Here is a 25,629-nt window from a genome sequence, read left to right as displayed (position 1 = left end):
CTTTCCTGGCCCTTTCATATGCATCAGCATCTGTTTCTTAAAATACTTGAGTCACTTTATTGGTGAAAGCTTCCTCCACCACTCTATTTAAAATTGCAGCATAACTCTCTCACCCCATCCTGGCCCTCCCCCTCACCCTTCCCGACCGTATTTTCCCCAGAGAGCTAATCATCATTGGACACACTCTGTAGCTGTTACGTCTGCCTCCTCCTCCGGAATGTAAGCTCCTGGAGGACAAGGATGGGTGTGTCTTCTGTTCAGGGCTCATTCTCCAGCACGTGGAATAGGCCTGGCACGGACTAGGGGCTCTATCTATCATCACTGGATGAATGAGTCCTTACCATCAGCCCCAGCAACCTAACCCACATGGCTCTCTGGCTCATGCCTGTAACCACTAACCAGAGCACCTGCAGATAACCAGTAACCAGAGCGTCTGCAGCTCTGTCCTCTGCTTCCCTCTTCCCTCCCCACTCTGGCAACTCTGGAAGACCACTCCTCCCTCCCAGGTCTGGATCTCACCTTAGGGATCCATTCCTGCGAGTGCACCCTCCCTCTCTCCTGCAATATGAGTTTATCTTCTGTATTGGATTATACACTTGGACATACAAACTTGGCCTCATATCCCGCATCTTTCAAAAAATAATCACATGTCCTTCCTGCTACTGCCATTTTTCTCAACTCCACAGCAAACTTCTCAAAAAGCACTGTCTGGGCTTGCTGGCTCCGCTAGCTCACCTCCGTCCTTCCTGAACCTGCTTCCATTGTATTTTCAGTGGTGGCCAGTGGGGCAGCGGCGGCAGCAGTGAGCATGTGACAGGGGGGCAGTAGGGCAGCAGTAAACAGGGGCCGCAGAGGTAGCGGTGGGGGCAGCACACGGTTTCTGAAGAGGCCCTGGGCAGGTTCTGGTGTCCTCCTATCTCTCTGGCCATTGTACCTTAGTCTGCTTGGCTCTCTCCCATCCTCTCCTCTGCCTCCATTCACTCCCCAGGTAATCTATCTTGTGGCTTTAACTACCAGTCTCTATGCTGATGACTTGGAGTTTACATCTCCAGCCTGGACTTCTCCGTTGAGCTCCAGCCTCATATATCTACCTTCCTACATGACACCTCCTTTTGGAGTCATCCTTGACCCCTCTTTGTGTTTTTTTTTTTTTTTTTTTTTTTTTTTTTTTTTGAGACGGAGTCTCGCTCTGTCGCCCAGGCTGGAGTGCAGTGGCGCAATCTCGGCTCACTGCAAGCTCCGCCTCCCGGGTTCACGCCATTCTCCTGCCTCAGCCTCTCCGAGTAGCTGGGACTACAGGCGCCCGCCACCGCGCCCGGCTAATTTTTTGTATTTTTAGTAGAGACGGGGTTTCACCGTGGTCTCGATCTCCTGACCTCGTGATCCGCCCGCCTCGGCCTCCCAAAGTGCTGGGATTACAAGCGTGAGCCACCGCGCCCGGCCGACCCCTCTTTGTTTTACACCTCACATCCAATCCATCAGCAGATAACGCCGAGCCGACCTGTAAAATATGTCTGCATCCCATGCCTTGCACCCCTTCCATTACTCTTCCCTGGCCCTATGCCACCAGACACAGCAATGGCCTCCTGCCTGGGGTCCTTGCTCCCCACCTTGCCCCACTCCAGTTACTTTCCCAGAGCAGCCAGCAGGATCCTTTAAAAATATGAATCAGGTCATACCACTCTTCCGCTCACAAACCCCTCAGTCATGTCCCAGTCCCATCACACTCTGAACAAGAGCCCCTAAACCCTCTGGGAGGGCAGCCAAGGCCAGAGGCTTCCTCTAGCTTATTAACTAATTGTTTAATTAACTAATTCATTATTTATCCCTTAAATATTCCCTGCATACCTCTCACCAGCCAGGCTGGTGCTGGGGATAGAGAAGGGATGCAATGTGGCCCCTGCTCTAATGCTGGCTTCTGGGACGGGACGTGCCCTGGGATGGCAGTGGGGATGGGAATCATGGTTGAGGAGTGTCCAATACTGTTTCTTTTTCTTTTTTTTTTTTGAGGAGGAGTTATGCTCTTGTCGCCCAGTCTGGAGTGCAATGGTGCAAACTCAGCTCACTGCAACTTCTGCCTCCTGAGTTCAAGCAATTCCCCTGCCTCAGCCTCCCAAGTAGCTGGGATTACAGGTGCCCACCACCATGCCCAGCTAATTTTTGTACTTTTAGAGATGGGGTTTCACCATGTTGGCCAGGCTGGTCTCAAACTCCTGACCTCAGGTGATCCATCCATCTTGGCCTCCCAAAGTGCTGGGATTACAGTGTGAGCCAAAGCACTCGGCCACCAGTGCTGTTTCTTGAAGACTACAGGATGTGTTCCCATGGCGCAGGGTTAGGGGTGCTGAAAGGGGCACCACCCTTACAGGTTGAGGCACCTCCAGTCAGATCTGGCCTGGCTCATGGGCTGGGCTTCCTCACAGCCCTTTCTGTTTGAAGGCAGACAGCCCTTGCTTGATGTTCTCTCCTGTTTGGATTTGGCATCACCTACATGATGTTTGAATATCTTCTGCTATGGCCCCCTTTTCCCTTCTTTGCTCTGGCCTTAGCACTAAGGTTTTTCTGACTGCTGAAGGTCAGGTAGAAGATGGGGAGGCAGACCACGGAAGAGCAGGTCCTGGGGGCTGGTGGGATGGGAGGCAGGCATGCCCCGTCAGCCTCTTCTGCTCCTTTGCTGACTGATTTTACTCAGGGGAGCAGCAGACTTGTGTGAACACTAAAAAGAACATAATAAAAATGCAGAAAATGAGGTTAAACCCAGGATGGTACTTCAGTTGCCAAAGGACAAGCTAAGTAAATGCCGACGGCCAATGCCAGCACACAGAAGGTCATAGGGTGATGTGAGTCCTCAGAGCTCCCACCCACTGGAGGCAGCCCTGGGGTGGAGGGGCAGTGGGGCAGGCCTAGAGCAGCTCTGATGGTCCCTTCCTCTCCAGCTTCAGAAATGCCAGGCTGCTTCCACAAAACCATCTCAGGGGAAAATCGTTATCTACGGATATTATGCAATTTTCCCATCGAAATTATAAGCTGTGTTTGAAAAGAAATAAAAAGAAATTGAATTTGAAATGCTTCTATGCAAATGCATCATCTTCTGGTGGATCTGCTAATGGGCTTCAGATACTTTCTCTGGCTCTGAAATAGCTGATCAGACAGCAGCTTGTGATGGTAGCTGCTTCCCGGGGAACGGGGCGTAGAATGAGCACTTATGAACAGCCAGCCAGCCCACCTGAGCCAGGTTCAGAACCTGTGAGCTCTGACCACAGTTCCCAAAGTGGCCTCTGTATGTTGTCCCTTCCCCTCCTCTACCTGGCAGTGCTGGCACGGCTCTATGCTGGGACTCTCACTGCTCCTCCAGCGCCTCCAGCTAACACCCAGGTCGATGAATGTCACTTCACACTGCTCTGGCCCTATCCTAGGTCAAGGGAGTGCCCACGGACTGGGCCTCGGAGGACACCAGCCCCTTCCTATCACAGCCTCTCATTCAACCGACAAGTATTAGCTGAGCATGTTCCCAACACAGATCTAAACACTGATAGTACAGCAGTGAGCAAAACAGACAAACACCCTCGCCCTCTTGGAGCTTCCATTCTAGCAGGGGGAGATAGACAATAAAAAGTAAATAAGGCAGGACACGGTGGCTCACGCCTGTAATCCTAACACTTTGGGAGGCTGAGGCAAGCAGATGGCTTGAGCCCAGGAGTTTGAGACCAGCCTGAGCAACAAAGCAAGACCCCATCTCTACAGATAATTTTAAAACTAACTGGGTGTGGTGGTAGGCACCTGTAGTCCCAGCTATTTGGTATGCTGAGGGTAGAAGGGGATGGCTTGAGCCCAGGAGATCATTCTACAGTGAGCCATGATTATGCCCCTGTACTCCAGCCTAGGCAACAGAGAAAGACCCTGCCTCAAAAAAAAAAAAAAAAAAAAATAAGCAAAATGCACAGTCAACTGGACAATGGCAAATGTTATGAAGAAAAGATACTGGGATAAAGGAATAGGGATGCTGAGTCAAAAAGGGAGCAGGGACCTGCCATGGATGTCAGAGGCCTCACTGAGAAGCTGACATTTGAGCAAAGACCTGGAGGAAACAAAGGAGAGAGTGCTCTGGTATCTGAGAGAACAGCATTCCAGGCACAGGGAACAGCAAGTGCAAAGTGTGCCTGGCATGTTTAAAGATACATAAGAAGTCCAGGATGCTGAAACCCAGGTTGTGGAAGAGTAGTAAGAGATGAGGCTTAGGAGGACAGGCAGACCATGGAGGGCGTGGGGGACCACAGCAAGTTCCTGTCTGCTGTGAGATGCAAAGCCACTGGAGGATTTTGGCCAGAGGAATGGCATGATATGACTGCTGCATGAACAAGAGACTGGAGGAAGGGAGGGGAGGTAGAGAGACCTGCCAGGAAGCAACTGCACTCATCTAGCTGAGCGATGATGGTGGCTTGGATCAGGATGGAGGCAGGCAGGAGACGGAAAGTGGTTGGATCATGAAGATATTTTGGAAGTGGAGTTGACAGTGTGTGCCGATGGATCAGATGCAGGGTGGGAGAGAGAGAGGCATCCAGGATGGATGGAACTGGAAGTCCGGCATTGCCATGTAATGGGATGGGAAGAATGAAGGAGGCTGGGCTTAGGGAGGGGAAGATCAGGAGTTTGGTTTCAGGCACATTGTTGAGTTTGAGATGCCACTTAGATACCCAGATGAAAATGTTGAGTGGCTGATATGCAAGTCCAGAGTCAGAGGCTAGTTTGCAATAGAAGATTGCAGCTTAGGAATCACCAGCATATACACAGTTGGCTTTTTAAGGCAGGGGACTAAATGAAATCACCAAGGGAGTGTGGATAGAAGAGAAGAAGACCAAAGGCTTGAGCCCTGGGGCACTTCAAGCTTTAGAGGAAAGTGAATAGGAGTCAGCGAGGGAGACTGAGAAGGAACAGTTGATGAAGTGAAAAGAAAATCAGAGGCAGCAAGTCCTAGAGCCAAGGAGAAAGCTTCTCAAGGCAGAGGGAGTGAGTGACCAGCTGTGTCAAATACTGCTGAGGGGTCACAAGAGCTGAGAGCTGGGCACTGACTTTGGCTTTGGCACGGAGAGGTCACTGGTGACCTTGACGGGAGCAGTGAGTGTGTTGTCAGAGGAGAGGTGAGTCTCAGTTGCCTCACCTGAGAAATGGGGACACCCGCCTGCCTTCCTCAGAGAGCAGCAGTGCAGACCATAGGCAAACTGCAAAGTGCCACCAAATATGAGCTGTTTATGACCTGAGAAGCCCAGAGCCTGTTGAAATGAGGGGAGGCTACCGTTGGGCACAGTTGGTTTTAAAGATGCTTACAGCCCTGTTATCACCTCATAAAACGGCTCATTTCCTGCTACTCATCACCAGAACACTCACCCAGGCATGAAAAAGTCAACCTTCAGAGGTAGAAGCTGTCAGGATGGATATTTTTTGTGCATGGCAACTGGGAAAGAGGAAAAGCAAATAATGGGGCCAAATAGTGCTCACCGGGGTCTCCATGCAAGACTCCAGCCACTGCTGTCCCAGAGGGAACCCCAGTGAGCCTGCGCCTCAAAGCAAGGGCTCCTTGGAGAAAGCCACCAACTAGGGTCAGCTGTGCTCTCAGTGCAAAATGAGCAACATGGGGGAGGGAGGAGAGAAGGATGGAGAAGAAGGACAGTCAGGGAAAGTGGAAAGAATGTGAGTTTGGAGTCAGATACACCTGCGTTGGAATCGTGGTTCCTGTGTGGTCAGCAAGTGACCTGACTTCTCTGAGCCTCAGCTTCCTCATCGGCAGTGGAGAGCATGATAGCTATTTCCAAAGCTTTCTGTAAGAAACAAGCTGTTGAATGGGGGAGTGCGCACTGTGTGTATGGCTGCGTATCGCTGCATTTGCAATTAGTGGCACTGGGTTTTCCTCTGTTTAGTAGCAGACAGTTTTTCTTCAGCGCAAGGAGCCTGTGCCTCCCCGGCTTCATCAAAACCGGTCGTCGGAACAGCATTAACTTTCAGTGTTGTGAACATGGTCTGATAGTCTTCCACGTGTGGCTGTGATATGCAGAAGTGAAAGTAGGCTAGGATGTGCCCGTAAGAGCCGCAGAAGTAGGAGGGGTGGGCCTGGTTCTCCTGGGCCACAGTGTGCACTTTCAGGCCCCCTCTGCCTGGGTTCATGGTGGCAACGAGCGTGGCCTCTAGAATCAGACTGAGGTCTAAACTCTAGCTCAGCCAGTTAACTAACTGTGAAACTAATTTGGCTGAATAAATGTGTTGCTGAGGATTAAAAAGTATATATCCATCTTGCAAATGTGTTGTGAGGATGAAATCAGATGCTATCTATTAGGCAATTTGCAAGGTTCGCAAGATGCTTAGCACATAAAAAATAAATAATTATTGTTTTATTATTGTTGCTGTTTCCACCTGTTTCTATTCCTTTCCCTCTCTGATCATGGATTGCATCCCATTTCTCTTCCTGGGAGGAGGAGAGATGGTAGGGGCATCAGGCAAGTTGGCCAGGCTGAGGTCTGGATCTGAGCCTCAGTGCTACCAGGAGCAAAGGAATGTTTAGGATGAGGAAACGGCTTGTGGTTCAGGACTGGAAGACAAAGTCAAAAAGTCAGGAAGAAAGGGGCAGGGGGAGGTGACAGACTCTGGCCTTCTGCTGTGGGCACGGCTGGGAGGTGCGGAGCTCTTCCTCATTGGGTGGCTGGCTCTGGAGTGCAGAGGAGGGCCAGCGTGGGGTAAGATTGGTTCAGACACCAGCCCTGACCCTAGACTCACAGTCTTACTCTCTGTTCTGCTCAGACCGCCCTGTTTATCTCCTGGTATTGATGTAATTGCTGCCTCCAGAACAGATCTGTCCCAGATCTGTTTTCATTCCACATGAACCCGCTTCCCTCCAGACCTGACCTCAGCCCATGGCCTGTTAGGGGATTTGCTGTTCCCATTTGGTACCGGTAACTGTGAGGTACAAGTACTGCTGTTATATCCCACAGTATGCTTACAAAAGCAAAATGGAAGATGGATATGAGTGACCTGTAGTATCTTTGGGTTTTTTCCTATTTTAATTGGCATGTCTTTAGAAAAGTGTTGGCATCATCCAAATGAACCATGAACAATGGATGCCCTGAAACACTTTGTTTGAAAAGGGTCCTGTGGGAGCTGAGAAGGGGCTCTAAGGATTCTTGAAAGTTCCTGTCTGTGCCTTAGAGACTTGTTAAAATAAGCTTTTCCTTTAAGTCTGAAGTGTGGGTTGCTTACTCTGAATTTAAGTCCTTCATTCTTCAGAATGTGAAATGCCCAGGGCCCCAGTGCCCCCATCCAAGCTACATAAGCCTTCCATCATACGCTCCCTGAGACTCGGAGCTAGGCTTTCAATGGAGGGAAGTTCTCCTGAGGCTTTGTGGGTTTGGACCTGCAACTGTGTGCTCCAGTCTCTGTACTCGGGCAGTGCAAGTCAATTCTGATACCAACTTAGCCTGAATGTAAGTAAGAATAAGAATGATCAGTAATTTTTATGGAGCACCTGCTATGTGCCAGGCACTTCATTGCCACATTACATGAGTTGTCATTTAGTCCCCCTAACAACCACATGCAGAAGATCCTCTTTTTACCCTATTTCACAGATGAGAAAACTAAGAGAGGTTATGAGACTTGCCAAGAAACACAGAGTTTGGCAGGGCACGGTGGCTCACACCTGTGATCCCAGCACTTTGGGAGGCCGAGGCGGGCAGATCACTTGAGCTCAGGAGTTTAAGACCAACCTAGGCAATGTGGCAAAACCCCATCTCTACAAAAATACAAAAATTAGCCATGAGTAGTGGTGCACACCTGTAGTCCTAGCTACACGGAAGGCTGAGGTGGGAGGATTGCTTGAGCCCGGGAGGCTGAGCCTTCAGTGAGCTGAGATCGTGCCACTACACTACAACCTGGGTGACAAAGTGAGACCCTGTCTCAAAAACAAAACAAAAACACAGAGCTAGTAAATGGTACCATCAACATGACCTCAGGTATGATTCCAGAGCTTATGCTTCTCAACTATGCTACTTTCCTGCCTGCTGGATTCATAAATATTAAAAAGATGCATAGTATCCCGTGTGCCCTAAATTGAGAACATGGGCACATACACATCCTTGCTGGGAGGAGAAATTAGTACAGACATTTGGAGGGCAATTTGGTAGGGCCGACCACAGTTTTAAATTTGCTTCACATTTTGATCTCTCCTATGACTCAATGACACAGGAATCTTTGGATGTATGAGCAAATAAATATGTACATGAGTCTTCATCACAGCATCATTTATGAAAACAACTAAATATTTACTAATGGTGCCAGTGGAATAAATCAGAGAACATCCCCTGCTACATAACTCTCTGCATACATCAAAGAGAATGGTGTGGCTTTGCTTTTTCAACAGTCTACTGAGCGGCCGTGGGCATGGTGATATGGCCATGAATGAGCAAGATTCTCTCTGATCCTGTAGAAGTTAAGTTCTACCAGATAACTTGCTGCTTCAACAAAAATATTTAGCTTTTTAAATAAATTTGGTAGAATGTTCCTGCTTTCTTATTTCATTTAACTAAAATGATCACCAAAAAAGAGAACAATAAGCTGTTGACCCTGCAGATGTTGTGTAACCACTAGATGAAAAGATTTACAGCAGGAAGCTGTCATGCCCACACATATGGTCCCACCATCCTTGGAGCATCCGTAGATCTAAATGGAGTTTCGTCACCATAAACAAATGGTAATATAGGGTCCAAACTATATTTGTGGAGTTATACATTTGATCTTGGTCAAAAGGCCAAGAAGCAATAGTGTGTGTGTGTGTGTGTGTGGTTATATATTACAAAAGCTACAAAAGCAAAATCACTATATCAGCTGGGACCTGTAAACCAGAATTTAACTGTAAAGCCAGGTGAATCTGCAGGGCCAGCTAACTTGGCAGCCACCTTCACTCCACCCACATTGATTTTATTTTCTAGTGAAGTATTTCTTCAAGAGCAAAGGGATTGTCATCAGACAGTATCTCATTACCAGGATCTGATATCTTGGATTTCCTTTTTATAAGTCTTGACCTGGCTTGCCATAATTTGAAGATATCCAACACTTTAAAAATCAAAAAAGAGAGCTAAGATATATAGTATATAGCGTACATAGTATATAGTATGTACTGACGGAAAGTTTCCTGTGATATGATATTAAGGAAATATTTTAAAGTCATGGTACAGAAACAAGATATTCAGTATGACACAAATTTGGTGGGAAAGCTAAATATAATGCATGCACACACACACACACACACACACACACACACATCCTTACATGTGCATCGTAGAAGATCTGGAAGGATACACACCATGCTGTAATATTCTGGAAACGGAGAAGGAGACAGAAGGCAGGGTTGCTGTTGAAGTAGACCGTGTTCAACATTTACATTGTGAGTTTCTGTGATGCTAAAATTTTCCACAGTGTGTGTATTATTCTGGAATTAAAAATCAAAGAAAAAAAGTAGAGCAGAACTAGATGATGAGGACCACATAAGCAAAACTCAGGAAGTAAGAAATTGTCATGGAAGTTGCGAGCAGCCTTTGAAGGGTTTTGGCAGGAGGCAGATACAGTCAGATTTGCAGCAAGTGGAGGATGAATTGGGGGAAGCAAGAAGATACTAGAGATGGGGTGGCCAGAGGGGAGACTGTGGAAGGAGGTGAACACAGGAATCCTCAGCCTGACTGGTGTCGGGGATGAAGGGAGCTGGTGGTGGTCAGCGCCCGGCTCAGGCACGCCTGAGCTGTGCCTTCAACCCAGGCTGGGCTGCTGGAGGAGGAGCAGGACTCTGAGGTCAGAGGAAGGGCTCAGCCATGAGGCATATGAGATGACTGGAGGAAAACCAGGTCTGGGGAGACACGGAGCTGGCACTCAGGAGACAGATAGGTTGTGTTCCATATATGACTTCATGATAAACAACTTCTCGGTCATTCAACAGATATTTCTTAGGAGGGAAGAAGGGATACACTGTAAACAAATAAATATATTTTGCATGAGAAATGTAACTGCTCTGTTGGGAAATGCTTTGCCTGCAGACGTGAATGTTGGGGTGTCTGTGTATCCAAAGATTTTTTTCATCTGATGGAAAGAGGGCACCCCAGGGAGCCGGGGCCTAGGAGGGGGCTGCAAGCTTCCCGGGTGGCTCACCGCTGCTGGCCTGTCCTTGTGGGCCCTTCCCCTCACCCAGGACTGTCTGTAGGAGCCTAGACCACGCTGGGTCTGGCTAAGCCACCTTCCTCTGCACCACCACCATCCAACAGCCCCTTCCTGCATGGTAAATGGGAAGCTATGGACCAGAAAGCTTTTTATAACCTCTGGGCCTGAGCCTCAGAGACACCACTGTCCTTCCTTTCAGTTTCCATGGGGCTATGGGATTTTCTGGGCAAGGTACCCAACCAGGGAGAAGGTCACAATGCATCCTAACTGCATTCTAGGCACCTGATGCCAGGCACGACTCTAAGGAGTGTAGCCTTGTCGCCATGAGCCAGCCAAGCAAGTCTCTTCCCCTGGAACTCAGGGATCTGTTCAGTTGGCAACAAAGCCCTTCCTTGCCCAGCTGGTGACCTTCTGGAGTTTTCCACACACAATGGACTATTATGTCTGAGAACTGCCGGGCCTGGGCCAGGGAAAGGGGACATACAGGGCCAGCTGACTCCACTCTGGGGAAAGCCCCCCACCAAAGCTGAACTTGGCCTCCAGCCTTGCAAAGATCATGGCACCCCTCACCCTCAGTGTGTAATTGAAAATAAAAACCCAACCAAACCTCAAAGTTGAGCAAGATCAACAAAGTTCTGATTTTTGCCCTATGATGACTATTCAGTGCTTTCCTTCAAAATGTTAATTATCAAATTATTCCTCAAAAAATTACTTAAGTTTCCCCGGTTATCCCTAAAATAACTTTATGGTGCTTTATTCACCATCCAAAGCAAAACAGAGCCAGAGAACCTGAGGGGCACCATGGGTGTGGGTCCTTGGCTTTGTGCTGGCCTCCTCATCCAAGGGAGTCTGATCCAGCGCATGGGTCTCATCAGCAGGACAGGCCTTTGGGGGACAGTCCTCGGGGCCAGGTGTTAGCCACATTGCAGCTCCTGCTGACCCAGCTGGCCTGGAGCAGGCCCCACTCAGTGTCTGGACACAGAGCATGGCTCTGCCCTGTGGAATGGACATGACATGGGAGTCTGGCCAACCAAGGCAGAATCCAGGCCAGATCTCTGCTCTAGTGGGGAAGGGATGGGCTGAGCTGGAAACCAATGGTGTGACTCAGTGGCCTTTCAGTGTCCAGGACATACCTGGACACTCAGTCCCCTTTCCCAGTATCACTGAGGCCCCAGGGTTCCCCCATCCCAGAGAGAGGTGGCTCTACACCCAGGCAGGAAGAGCCCCAAGAGCAGGTGAGGGAGTGGGGGTGAACGGTGTCACCAGGTCAAAGCCCTGTTGTTCCCATGAGCCCAGCTCTGTTCACTAAATATTTGTGGTCCTTTTTTGCAGAGTGATGAGGTCCTCACCGTCATCAAAGCCAAAGCCCAGTGGCCAGCCTGGCAGCCTCTCAATGTGTAAGTAACACAGGTCCCTCGCCTGGCCTGTCTTACCCTAGCCCCTTCTCAAAGCCACCTACCTAATGGCCACCACATACCAGCTATGCTGTTAAAGTTAGCACTACTTCTCAGTTAACAAGCAGGCGAGATGCTTTCTAGGTGCAGAGCATCACATCTGCCCCATCTTCTCAAGGATGCAGGCTCAGGCTCTGTTTTCCCCCAATGGCTTTAATACCACAGCCAGATGTGATGGCTTTAATACCAACTCAGATGTGATGATTAACTGTTCTGTGTTCACTCATGCTCTCAGCCACAACAGACCGAACATGCCCTCACCCTCAGAGCACACAGGTGTACTCACACTTAGCCAGTCTGACATGTGGAAAGCCAGATTTACCCTGGGTTCCATTCTCAGTCCCATTTCTTTTCTATCTCCTCTATCCCATAGAGATTTTATCTGCCCTTGAGTCAGGTGACCAGGGGTACGCTGACAGTCCCCAAAACTACCTCCTGCCAAATGGATGGGTAGATAGATACAGTGCTATATCCATCAGGTTTTTGGACACCTCTCCATGGATGGTCCACCTGGACCTTAAACTCATCATGTCCAAAAGGGGTCCCATCACCTTCAAACAAACCTGCTGTTCTCCATGTGGAGAAATACTGAAAGTACAGTGAGTCTTGAAGCCCTGTGGATTCTGCCTTCTGAGCAGCTTACAAATCAGTCCTTATTGGCTGTTCTCCTCCCCTTCCTTCAAGCCATCACCCTTTCTCACCTGGACCACATCACCTCTTTCCTTTGCTGTAGTCTCCCTCAGCCCAATTCCTCATCCACAGTTACTAGAGTGATCTTTTAAGAATCCAAATCTTGGCCGGGCGCAGTGGCTCATGCTGTGATCCCAGCATTTTAGGAAGCCAAGGCAGGCAGATCACGAGGTCAGGAGATCGAGACCATGCTGGCCCACATGGTGAAACCCAGTATCTACTAAAAATACAAAAATTAGCTGGGCATGGTGGCACATGTCTGTAATCCCAGCTACTCGGGAGGCTGAGGCAGAAGAATCACTTGAACCAGGGAATCGGAGGTTACAGTGAGCTGAGATCGCACCACTGCACTCCAGCCTGGTGACAGAGTGAGAATCCGTCTCAAAAAAAAAAAAGAATCCAAATCCTCCACCCAGCCTGGGCAACATGGTGAAACCCTGCTTCTACCAAAAATACAAAAAACTAGCTGGGTGTGGTGGCGCATGCCTGTAGTCCCACCTACTCAGGAGGCTGAAGTAGGAGCATCACCCGGGCCCAGGGAGTCAAGTAGCAGTGAGCCATGATCGCGCCACTGCACTCCAGCCTAGGTGATGGGAGTAAGACTCTGTCTCAATCACAACAAAAAAATCCAAATCTGTTGTGTCCTCTCCTTCTTCATCCCTCTGTGACCTCGCTTAGTCTCAAGATCAAGTCCACACTCCTTAGTTTAGCGTGCACAGGTGGGTGGAACACACGTCAGGGTTCATCTCCTGTCCTCCCCACACTGCACCTCATGCAGGCTACCCCGAATCCTGGGCATTTCCTCAAACAAGCCTTGATTCTGCTCATCCTTTAAAGATGCAAGGCCTGGAGCAGAAGAAGCTCCCGACTGACCCCAAGAAGATGGTTTCTGAAGAAGCCTTGGCCAGCCCCTCTAGGGAGTAGTCTACATCTATTAACACCGATATTGAAGACAGCAACAACGTGAGGAATGTGTGAGATGCTGCTCAGTGGGAGAAAAGGCGAAATCCACAGGATAGGAAGGGAGGAAAGTGCTGGACATTCAAAAGGAAGACACCCCAGGATAGAGCAGCGGGAGTGTGGGAGGAGGAATGCTCATAGCTGACTGGCTGGGAGCAGGGAAGCTATGGCGAGGCACCTGATACCTGCTCATTTAACCATTTGGCAAACTAATGGCTCATCCCCTACTGTGCGCCAGCCCTGCACATGCAGTCCTAGCTCTCTGGAACACTCAGCCAGAGAGGAGACAGACAACAGACAAAGTTGGGCCACCCCAGGTCTTCCCTTTGCACAAGTCCAGGCAGCACCATATAACCTGAATATATAAAATATAATGTCATCATGGCAATCTTGTATAGTCCAAGGGGGTAAACGTTAGGGTGAGGAATGGCTCTGGAGCCCCAGAGCAGGGGCAGAACTCACTCCTGCTGTGTGCAGGAGGGACATGGGGCTGCGCCTGGAAGGCGTTCCTTGCCCTGGTCAGGACTGGCCCAGGCTTGGGTGGAGCTGAGGCTCTGAGTGGAGGCCCGAGGAGGGAAAGAGGGACTAGCACTCAGACAGCTGGCCCAGGGCAGCCCAGCTGGCTGCATGGAGGCCTTTTCTAGCCTGCTGTGAGCTCTAAGCCTTGCTCTGGATCCTCCCTAAGGAAGCTCACACCAGGGCAGGAGAAAACCCACCCAGCCCAGGAAATGCCTTGCCCTCCAAGGAGAAGCAACACGAGGCAGGGCCTGCCCGGGGCACTCTCCTGGCAGGTGCACCTTTGCCCGTCTCATCCCTGTCCTACCAAAAAACAACGATGTGAATTCACAAAAGCCCTCGGTGCCCTTTGCATAATTAACATCAGTTACCAATCGGGTCACCCTGAATCTCCTTACTCTGCTGTCTCTTCAGATTCTCCCAGTTCCTTGGCTCCCAGAACCTATGTGTGAAGAACCCCTCACTTCTGGTCCTCTAAGTGGGCAGGGGATCAAAGGCAGGTAGGGGTGGGGAGAGTTTGTGGGTACCAATTTTTACACCATTAAGGTGTATAAAAATATACCATTAAGGTGTATAAAAATATACCAGTTTTCTCTTGAGGAGCCTGAGCTTAGAAAGATGTAAACTACAAATCAAAGCATATTCAGGAAAGAGATAGGAAGGGAGGGAGAGAGGACAGAGAGAGCAGTCCTTTCACCTTCAGCATCCCCTTGGGCCCAAGTAGGCACTGACATTTATTATCCCTTTTAATCCTAATAACCATGAGGTAGGTATTGCAATGTCCATTTTACCAATGACCAAACTGAGACTCAGAGGTCATATGACAGCAAGGGTGGATATAGAATGCCAACAGTACCCGGCTGATTCTAATGCCTGTGCTTTTCACTATAACACGATCCTTCCAATTAAGTAACAATTCATTCATTTTCCCATGTTTAAATTAATCAAGACATATATACCTGCCAATGAGCCTTCTGATTGGCATGAAATTAACAGTGTGACCACACCAAATGGTCTCACACCTACCCCAAAACAAACAAAATCTTACTTTCACTTACCCTATATCCTATCAAGGAGGATTGAAACATCCTTGATAGGGGGGTCCCCAAAAAAAGTCCTGTGAAAGGTGCTTAGGGCAACTGTGGTGAGCACAGCACAGTTCCTTATGGAGATTACAGTTCAGTGGGGACAGATATTTACTAAATGATGACAAAAATAAATGTGACATGTCTATGAAGGAAAGGCATAAAGTGCCATGAGAGTGCCTGGGGGTTAGAGATAGCTTCCCCCTAAAAAGGCAATGAAGCTAAGATCTAAGGAAGCAGTAGGAGTTAACTAAGCAAAGAAGAAAACCAAGGGCAGAACATTTTAGAAAATCTGGAGAGACCATCATGTATCTGCAAAGGCCCTGTATGAAGAGGGAGTAGAGTATGTCTAAGGCACTAAAAGACTTTGGTCTAACTAGATCCAGAAATCAAAGATGAGTTTGGTGTGGGGCCAAGCCATGTAACATTTGAAATTTTTTATTTGAATTTTTGCATTAAAAGTAATGAGTAAGACCAGGTGCAGTGGCTCACACCTGTAATCTTGATATTTTGGGAGGTGGAGGCAGGAGGCTCACTCGAGCCCAGGAGTTTGAGAACAGCCTGGGCAACAAAGCAAGACCCCCATCTCTACAAAAAATTTAAAAAATTAACCAGGCAGGTGGCCTGTGGTCTCAGCTACCTGGGAGACTGAGGCAGGAGGATCACTTTAGCCGAAGAGGTTGAGGCTGCAGTGAGCCATGCACTCCAGCCTGGGTGACAGAGTGAGACCCTGTCTCAAATAAGAATGATAAACCATTGAAAGGTTTTAAGCAAAAGGATGACATGATCATATTTGCATTAAAAAATAAAAAGCCATAACAGCACTCTGGCCCCTGTGTGAAAGGGTAGATGCGGGAGCCCAGTGAGGGGGGCTACTGCAGAAAACCGGAGAGAATTAACTGTGACTTCACTAGGATGGTGGTGGTGGTGGAAAAGGAGAGAGGTACAGAGATGTGTGAGGCACGTAGGAGGTAAAATCAACAGGCTGTGGCGATAGGTGGAATAAGGAGGCGGAGAAAGAGCAGTCAAGATGTTTCCCATCTGTCTGGCTGGCATAAGGAAGGAGTTGGTGAAGCCACTCACAAGGCTGAAAACGTTAGATGAAGTTCAGTGGGAAAGATCATGGGATCAGTTCTAAATGTAAGTGGTTAAGATGTATTCAAGATTTCCAGTTAGCGGTGTTACGCACATGGTTGGCTAGATAGCTCTGGAACTCAGGGCAAGAAACTGTGAAGTTTGCTATGAAAGAAGAGAACCTGGCTCCAAAGGGATGAAAGAGTCAAAGGAGCACTTTCTTTTTCTTTTTTAAGATGGGAGAGACTTTCCGAAAAACTGAAATGAATATTTTGGGACACCTTCCCACATTTCACCTACCCCTCAGACTTCCCGAGGCCCCAGTGGAACAAAATTAATTGATGGCAAACACTCAGACCTCCCAAACACCCAAAACCTCTGCACTCCGCGCTACTGGCTTGTTAAGGGAAAGGAATTTTCCTTTGATTTTCCCATACCCCAGTCTCCCCTTTCCTCTTCCAAATCTCATTAGGAAGTCAAATTAGGAAGCCTACATGCAGCCAAGTTTTGTTTTGCAGAAACAGCCTTGCCTCTCTTTGCTGAGCCTGCCTGATTGAGGTTAATGGGATTCCAGCCTCCCTCGGCCCAGTGGAAAGCCAGGGTGACCTACTTTGCAAGGTCCTGCCCGTTGAAACTGACTTGTTTTTCAATGATCTGCATCTTTATCCCCAGGACCACTTCTCAAAGGACAGCCATGAATGAGCAAATTAGCTGCTGACTTGTTTAGCTCAATAAATCAAGCTGTGGCTCCGACAGCCCAGGGTGCAGGTAGAGACAGGAAAGGCAGACTCTGAACAAAACCCACATCCTTTCCTAGTTCCTCCGGTGCCTAAGTAGAAAATGCCCAGATTTCCTACAAATCAATTCTGAATGTCCATCATCCATTTCCTCCAATTGCATCTGAATGCTAAGAATTACTGGAACTTTTACAAATAACTTTTATTTCCTTTCTTAAAATGAATCCTGCAAACCACTGTCACCACCTTAAATTATTCCCAGTCACTCTGCCGGATTAACATTGATTAGACAGAGGTCGTGTTTGTGAGGCCAGTGGAGTAGAGACATGGTCACCTTCTCCAGAAATCCAAAGCCATGCTCCCCAGGAGGCCAGAGATTTCTCTTAAATTGGGCCGAAAGAGTCAGTGCTCTCCCTGCCTCCTGCAACACCTGCTCAGGTCTATCGATGTCCTCGGGATGCTACAGGAAGATGGGCCTTGGACAGAGAAGCAGGTGGTAGATCTAAGCGTCCAGATGGACCTGCAGTCCTAGATGCCTCCTGGTTATAAACACAGCGTTTTCCAACGTTGCAGGAACCTCCCTCAAACCTTTCTCCACAAACACCCCTGCAGAACTTCAGCCTAGTGAATGGCTTGGGCGCCCTCTCGTGGCCAGATTGAGTTTTTGCAACTCTGAAAATTCAGATTATTGAAAACTCAGGATGAGAGACGGAACACAGCATATGAGTGTTTTAGGAAACCCTCCTGAGTCTCACTGGTGTGGATCTGTAATTTAGGAGGGGATGGTAAGTCTCTAGGAGCAGTATCAAAATCCTTTCTTACCTCTTTTATGGTGTTTTGGAACATTTTGTTTGGAAAAGTTGAATGAGAAGAAAATCAGCCTCTACCAAGCCCTGTTATGTGTCCCTCACAATGATAAGCAATTTTCTCACAATAAAACCTTGGGGTAGGATGATGATGCTCCCATTTGGCAGATGTAGTAACTGCAAAGAAAGGTGAGGTAGAAGCCCCCATCACATAGCTATTAAATGAACAGCTGATTGGAATCCAGCTCTGACTGTCACCAATGCCCTGGGTTCTTTCCTCCACACCATGCTGCCTCTCCAAATGTAGAAAAAGGAAACATTTCTCTGGGTCTTCATATCTGATGTGAATTGTCTGTTCATAACTTTTCTTTATCTAGTGGGATCATTGTCTTTTTCTACATATTTGGATTAACTCTGTACATAATATAGATATTAACACTTTGTCAGTCACACTCAGTGGAGACATTTTTTGCCAGCATGTCATTTTTCTCTCCAATTCAGTACTGCTGTTTTCATTTTACAGAAGGTTTTCATTGATAGATAATTCAATTCTTTTCTTTATAATTGCTTTTATTGTTTCAAAGTTGAAAAAATTAATATTTCTCTAATAGATCTGAAAGCTTATTTTTTTCTATGATCTGGTTATTTTCTATTTGACTCTGGGTCTGTTTTTTTTTTTCTTGTGTGGTATATATTAAATGTGAATCCAGTACTTTTTTTATTACAATTAACTTAGCCAAACCCCACTTATTGCACAATCTTTTCTTTCCCCCTAATTTGAAAAGCCTATTTTGTATAGTCCTTATCTATAGTTTCTGGGATCTCCAGTCTGTGTTGCTGATTTATATTTCTATCTTATCTGAATATCACGCTATTTTGTCTGTCATGCTTTATCATATCCTCTGGTATATGGTATGGCTAGATCAACTCTCTGCTAGAAAATGGATACAAATCTAAGTCCCAGGTAGAAAGATGAAACCAAATTAACAAAATATATCTTGGAAGACATGGCATATACAAAAGCATAAAAATTTTTATGACAGTTTGTACAAATTAAAGCACTCCAGTCCTACCTAGCATTTTCTAAGGAAAACTCATATAGCTTCTTATTCATTTCATTATTTTTTATTATAGAGTAAATACTTTGAAGTGATGCTTAATTAAATTTGAAGGTCAAAGAAAGTACAAGAGCTCCATGTTCATTCCTTAGATTAATTCATTTACTTCAACAAACATTTGAAAAGAATCCACGGTATGCCAAATTCTAAGCCAGACATTGGGATATAGCTATGAACACAGCAGAAATGGTCCTCACTCTATTGGAACCTGATGGGAAAGGCAGATATTAACAAAAAATTCCAAAGCAAGAATGAGTTCAGCATGCTATGGGGAGGTAGAATAGGAGTTCTAAGCAATTTGGGGAGAAGTCAGGAAATACCTCCTCCAGGAAGTGTTACATAAATGGGGTCAAGGAGGGATTCTCCAGTCAAGGATAAGAGAAAGCTGCAGGGCATATCTGAAGATGCTAGAAAATTGTTCTCAGGCCCTTATAGATCCAGATTTACTCTATCACCCAAGATAAGTCAGTCATGTGACCTCATGGTCAGGAATTGGCTGCCCCACGTTTCCCACACCTTGAAACACTTACCAGGGTCTGGAAGGTACCTCGCTTCAGCTACAGATTTGGATACAACAGATTGGGCCAAAATGCATTTACTGAGAATGATTTCCACAAGGCCTTGGTCTCAGATGGTTACACCCATTGGCTGGGCAGGTTTCAGGGTAATGTGTTAGGGCAGCAGTTGGTTTGGTTTCTATAGCTCTGGATTAGAACTGGTTTTGTCCCCTTAGATTGTCATTGTGAATAGTCACCCATGGGGTACAGGATATGAATGACTAATCTGGCCCCAAATCACATACTTAGGAAGACAGGAAGGCAATAGATGGAGCGATCAGTCTCTATGACAATGGAAGAGGAAACCTGCCTCCCAGGGGACTGCTGGACCACCCCAGAGGACAGCTGCACCCAGGTGCCAGTGCTCTCTGCTCAGCAGTTACTAGAAGGCAGACCAGAACCCTGTCCTATGAGTCCCTAGGCGAGGTAATGCCACACCTCCATAGACTGCAATCCTTGTGTGAACCAGGTCTTTAAAGAAGCTGCTAAAATCACTGACCTACATGCCAGAAAATGCACACGTGGGAAAAGGAAATTAAATCCCCTGATTTGTGCCTAAGTAGCTGATGATGTCATTGCAATACTTTAGCAGTTTACAAGTACTTCCTAATAAAGCATCTCATTTGATCCTGACAGCAACACTGCAGGTATATATTGCTAGATGAAGATATTGAGACTTGAAGAGGGTGAGCAACTTGCCCAAGATCTAAAGCTAGGAAGTGGAGGAGCTCAAGTCATCATACGCATATTTGTTCACCGGACACCTAGGTCCACTGGACACCTAGGTCCTGGGGTGCAGCTATGAAACACAGAGTTCCTTCAAGGAACTCCCGGTCTAAGTTGGGGAGAGGAAACAGTGAGGAAGTGATTACATTCATGGGGTCTGGCTATGGAGACCACAGAATGTGGGAATCCAGCGCTATGTACTTGCCTCAGCTGAAGGCAAGACCTGCGCAGAGTGTGGGAATCCAGTGCTATGTATTTGCCTCAGCCAAAGGCAGTCAGAAAGGCTGCTGGAAGAGGTGACATGACCTGAGGCTTGAAAGATGAGTGGGCCCAGCATTCTCAAGCTTGAGGTGTATTAAAATCTGGAGGGATTATTAAAACAAATTGCTGGGTCCTACCCCAAGTCTCTAATTCAGCAAATCTAGGGTGGGGCTCAAGAATCTGTATTTCTAACAAGTTCCTAGAGGTTGCTGATGCTGCTAGTCCAAGGACCACACTTTTCCAATCACTGAAGGGCTTGCTCAATAGATGCAAGTACAAGTGGAACCTGCAGCTAACCTGCAACTAGGCTGGCCTGTCAGGGCCCAGGGAGCTTGTTAGGTAGCAGGTAGGGTGGGATAAGGGAGGGGGTGCATGGGAGGCAGCACCAGGACCTTATCAATCGATGGATGCCAAAGCCAGGGCTCAGGCCAGGTTCTTCTCCACTCCTGTGCCAGAACCTAGACTGGCATCAGGCTAAAATGGAAAGTCCACTCAGGAAGTCTTTTCCTCCCATCTGTCCCCTTTCTGATCTCCATACGACCCTACGGTGCTTCTCTCAGTAACACTAATGGTAATAAGAGCTCTAGGGCCAGGCACTGAGCTAAATACTGTCTGCAAGCTAGCTCATTCGAAATTCACAAGAACCCTTTGGAGTAGACATATGTGATCACCATTTTAAAGATTTGGACACAGATGTAGAAAGGTTTGATAATCTGCCCAGGGACACACAGCTGTAAGAGGTGATACCAGAGCCCAAGGGGCCCAGTTCCCCAGGCCTCAGTCAGGTCTGCAGTCATTGCTTTCTGGTGCCAGGTGAGGGCAGCCAGAAGCAGCTGGTCCCAACAGAGGGCACAGGGACTTCCAGACAGCTGAGGCAGACCAGCTGCCAGCTGGACTGAACAGAACAGTTGGTCTCTGGCCAAGGATTCCCCATGATTAGCAGCCTGGGGGTGCAGAGTCAGGCCAAGCTGCCTTCAAGCCTCAGCCCCCTCCTAGCTGTGTCTGTTAGTTCATTAACCACTTATTCACTTTCATGTCCTCCCTATGAGACAGGATAATAATTCTAACCCCACAGGATTGTCATGAGGGGAAAATGAAATAATATGGGACTGCCACCCGCTGTGTGCTCTGCGAATGTGACTCCTTTCCAGCCACTCTGAGTGGTTGCTGCCATGTATCTCACATGGTCCCAGCCACTCCTGAGAATCTGAGTGACACAAAGAGATAGAGGTTGAAGAGTGGCCTCTGATAGCTTAGACTCAGGATGTTATTCCCAGCAACCGGGGGTGTCGGCCAAAGGTCTCTGACTCTACAGCTGGTCCCTGCTTCCCAGCTGTGAGCTGATGGGTACAGTCTGGCGCTGGACAGTGCCTGCTATCGGCAGCCTTCTGAGGGCAATAGAAACAGGAAGCTGGGGGAGATGACCCCTCTGATGGCAGGTTGAGGTGCAAGGATCACTTGAGCCCAGAAGTTTGAGGCAACAGTGAGCCATGATCACACCACTGCACTCCAGCCTGGGTGACAGAGCAAGACTCTGTCTCTGAAAGAAAAAAAGAGAAACTGGACAGGGTGGTAGTATATGGTTCTCTCCACATTTGTTCAATGGATGGGCTCAGGACAGAGAAGGGTATAAACCCACAGTGGCCAAAGGCAGAGTTCAGTGGGAGACCACGAATGTGAATACTCTCTGTCCCTCTCATTCTTCATAATCCAGGCAGATTTCCCTCAGAGTGAGGACCAACCCCCAGAACTCTAATATAATGGTCTCTGTATTTCGTTTCCAGGAGAGCAGCACCTTCAGCTGAATTTTCCGTGGACAGAACACGCCATTTAATGTCCTTCCTGACCATGATGGGCCCTAGTCCCGACTGGAACGTAGGCTTATCTGCAGAAGATCTGTGCACCAAGGAATGTGGCTGGGTCCAGAAGGTTGTGCAAGACCTGATTCCCTGGGACGCTGGCACTGACAGTGGGGTGACCTATGAGGTGTGTGTGTGTGCCTGGAGTGGTGAGTGGCAAACTTCCCCACCACCTTCTCCTTGCCCAGCCCCTTCCTGAGTGTCCTGGACACAGAGGGGATCTGTCCCAGGCTCTGTCCTAGGTGAACTTTCAGTCTGGCTGGGGAGGCCGGCATGGTGTCATCATCACATATGGTGTAATTTGGGCTCTGGGAACTGTCTGTGCAGTGGCCAGGAGAGCACAGAGAGGGAACTGCTAAAGAGCAGTTCCCAGGTGAGCAGGGGACAGCATTCCAAAGCCACGATGGCAAGAGCGAAGGTTTCTGGACAGCTGGGCTAAGGAGTTTGCATTCTGTCCTGAATGTCATATTTCTCTGATATGATCAATTGCATTGAAATCTGGAGCCATCAGAAAACCAATGGGAGAACAATCTAGAACAGACATCTGCAAACTATGGTTTGGAAGACAAATCTGCCCTACGATGTGATTTGTCAATAAAGTTTTCAAAGCCAGTTACATTCCTCCAAGTACATATTATCTGCGGCTGTTTTCCCACTACCACAGCTGAGTTGAATATTAGCAACAGACACAATATGGTTCACAAAGTCTAAAATATTTAGCACCTGACCCTTTACAGAAAAAAGTTTTCCAATGCCTGGTCTATTAGAAAGAGTTTGGGATTCAGGCCAACCTGGCTCAGCCATTTCCTAGCTGGGATGGCCTCTCTGAAACTTGGCTTCTTCATCTTAGCACAATCCTACCATGTACATGGAAGAATTTTAAAATATAGTTCTAGAAATTTCCCAGCACAGTATGTGGCATGAACACAATTCCATAAATACAAATAGTAGTTACACTTGTTAAATTCCTATCAAGGACTTTGCTCTGATCCGTATAACAAATGGCTTTTGTGGGTTTTCCCAATTTTATTTCTTACTCTCTACCTCTGTATGTTTTCTTGCAGTCACCCAACAAACCCACCATTCCCCAGGAGAAAATCCGGCCCCTGACCAGCCTGGACCATCCTCAGAGTCCTTTCTATGATCCAGAGGGTGGGTCCATCACTCAAGTAGCCAGAGTTGTCATCGAGAGAATCGCACGGAAGGTACTGGGTTAGAACCCACTCTTGGCATCAACCCTTCCCGGTAGGAGTGCCAGGGAGATTGAACGCCTTTCTGCTCTAGAATCATGGAGTCGCTGGCAGAAGGCACCTCAGGATATGGAATTCCTGGGCCTCCCCTGGTTTCTAACATGCAAATTATTTCATAAGATGAAAATAAGCAGGCCAGGCATGGTAGCCCATGCCTGTGATCCCAGCCCTTTGGGAGGAGGCTGAGGTGGGCAGATCACCTGAGGTCAGGAATTCAAGACCAGCCTGGCCAACATGGTGAAACCCCATCTCTACTAAAAATACAAAAATTGGCCAGGCATGGTGGCTGGGACCTGTAATTCCAGCTACTCATGAGGCTAAGGCAGGAAAATTACTTGAACCCTAGAGGTGGAGGTTACAGTGAGCCAAGATTGTGCCACTGCGCTCCAGCCTGGGTGACAAGAGCGAAACTCCATCTCAAAAAAAAAAAATGAGCAAAATTAACTCAGCAGTGAGGCCCAGTGCTCAAATGAACAATTTGATCCAGGCAAATTGCTTTCATTGTGAGTTTTGTAATTGATTACTAATATCTGCCATGGGCCAGGAACTGGGGAGTGGTGGTACCCAAGTTATGTATTTATCATCCCTGGTTAGCCATTCCTGCTTTCTTGGCATTTCTTTCTCAGGCATATTGTAAATGTTGGCCCAGAACTTTGCCATGGCATACGATTTGTATACAGAATGGGCATTAGATTTTAGTCCTCTTTCATCTTCCCCCTACACATTCCCTTCTTTCTCTCATGTGAGCCCTCCAAGTAAAATTCCTTTTGCAGGGGGAACAATGCAATATTGTACCTGACAATGTCGATGATATTGTAGCTGACCTGGCTCCAGAAGAGAAAGATGAAGGTACGTTGTTTTCTTTTGTTGCAGGTGGCAATATAAATCGTCATAACCCTTTAAGAAAGCAATTTGTTAACCTGTTTTAAGAACCATAAACCATGTGTTTTGACTTGGTAATCCTATCTCTGAGGATTTCTCCTCAAGAAATAATCAAAAACAAGGCCAAGGTAGGCACAAAGCATAAGGGAATTGGTGAAGATATGACATCAGAATATACACTCAACAACATCAGGCCTTTAAAACAATCATGTAAATCTCATTTGAATGGGCTTCGCAGGATTCAGACCACTCTCTGCTTCGATTCTCAGGCCAGCCTATGAGGTAGGTGTGGATGCATTCACTTTCCCAGCAAGCAAAGAAAGGCCCAGATCCTACAATCAGGAGGGAGCGACACAGTCATGGTTCAAGCTCAAGCTTTCTTATGGGATCTGGAGCCAGACAACCTGGACTCTCAGTAGATATGTGATCTTGGGCAAGAAGCTAACCTTTCTATCTCAGTTTCCTCAACAGTCAAATGGGGATAATAAAAGAACCTGCTTCAAACAGTTGTGAGAATTAAATGGGATAAAACATGTAAGGCTCTTAGAATGGTGCTGGTACATGATAAGTACTCAATGAATAGCAGCTGCTCTTATTCTTACCATGACAACTGTGTATGGGATCATTGGGAAGATGAAGCCATGGCATGAAAACAAGCCTTGAGCTTTTCAAAATTACCTACAGTGAGCCTGCATGTGTGTGGAAACTGCCAAGATGAGGGACTGAAAATGAGAAGACGTTCATGTGTTGAGAGGAAGGGATAATAAGAATCATTCTGCTTATTTAGATATTTATTAGCAAGATGTTAAACTATCATCTTTAAAGGGAAATGGATGGCTGCTTCCATCCCAGGAGCACACAGGCTCACTGAGGCCAGGCTGGCAGCATGGCTTTTCTGGTCCCCAGATGAGCTGGTATGGGGAGAGGGCCAGTGGCAGCTCCCATAGGCTCCCAGGGAAAACACGTCAAACATTCTTTCCAGATGACACCCCTGAAACCTGCATCTACTCCAACTGGTCCCCATGGTCCGCCTGCAGCTCCTCCACCTGCGACAAAGGCAAAAGGATGCGACAGCGCATGTTGAAGGCACAGCTGGACCTCAGCGTCCCCTGCCCCGACACCCAGGACTTCCAGCCCTGCATGGGCCCTGGCTGCAGCGATGAAGGTGAGGAGACAGCCCAGACCAGCCAGGGGCTGGCAGGAGTTCAGGAAGGGAGGGTCTGCCTAGCAGTGACAGTGTCCCTGGTGAGGGCACAAGGACCCTGACAGTAGATGTCAGTGGGGTCCACCTTGGGCAAACTCTTATCTGCAACAGTGTCTTGAGGGCTCTGAACACAGAACCTCTCTCATGACATCAAAGGAATTCTTGAGATTGACCACCCCCCCCTTCTTTTACTGAAGAGCTAAGAAACATAGATACATCTTATGACAAGTTACAGATAACACATAGCCTGCTTCTGGGCCTT

The 25,629-nt window shown here is 47.6% G+C and overlaps 1 protein-coding gene across 1 annotated transcript in view; it reads left to right on the top strand.

Moving 5' to 3' along the window:
* The window catches only part of SPON1 (spondin 1), a 309,159-nt gene that overhangs the window by 273,688 nt on the left and 9,842 nt on the right, over positions 1-25,629 (top strand). Inside the window, exons 7-11 of the mRNA XM_055282345.2 lie at positions 11,521-11,585; positions 21,957-22,158; positions 23,096-23,236; positions 24,055-24,130; positions 25,146-25,328. Of these exons, the coding sequence (XP_055138320.1) occupies positions 11,521-11,585; positions 21,957-22,158; positions 23,096-23,236; positions 24,055-24,130; positions 25,146-25,328 (667 nt within the window). The remainder of the gene's footprint in view (positions 1-11,520; positions 11,586-21,956; positions 22,159-23,095; positions 23,237-24,054; positions 24,131-25,145; positions 25,329-25,629) is intronic.

The sequence above is a fragment of the Symphalangus syndactylus genome, chromosome 6 (assembly GCF_028878055.3).
Source record: "Symphalangus syndactylus isolate Jambi chromosome 6, NHGRI_mSymSyn1-v2.1_pri, whole genome shotgun sequence".
Taxonomy (NCBI): domain Eukaryota; kingdom Metazoa; phylum Chordata; class Mammalia; order Primates; family Hylobatidae; genus Symphalangus; species Symphalangus syndactylus.
This window is presented reverse-complemented; position numbering and strand designations above follow the sequence as displayed.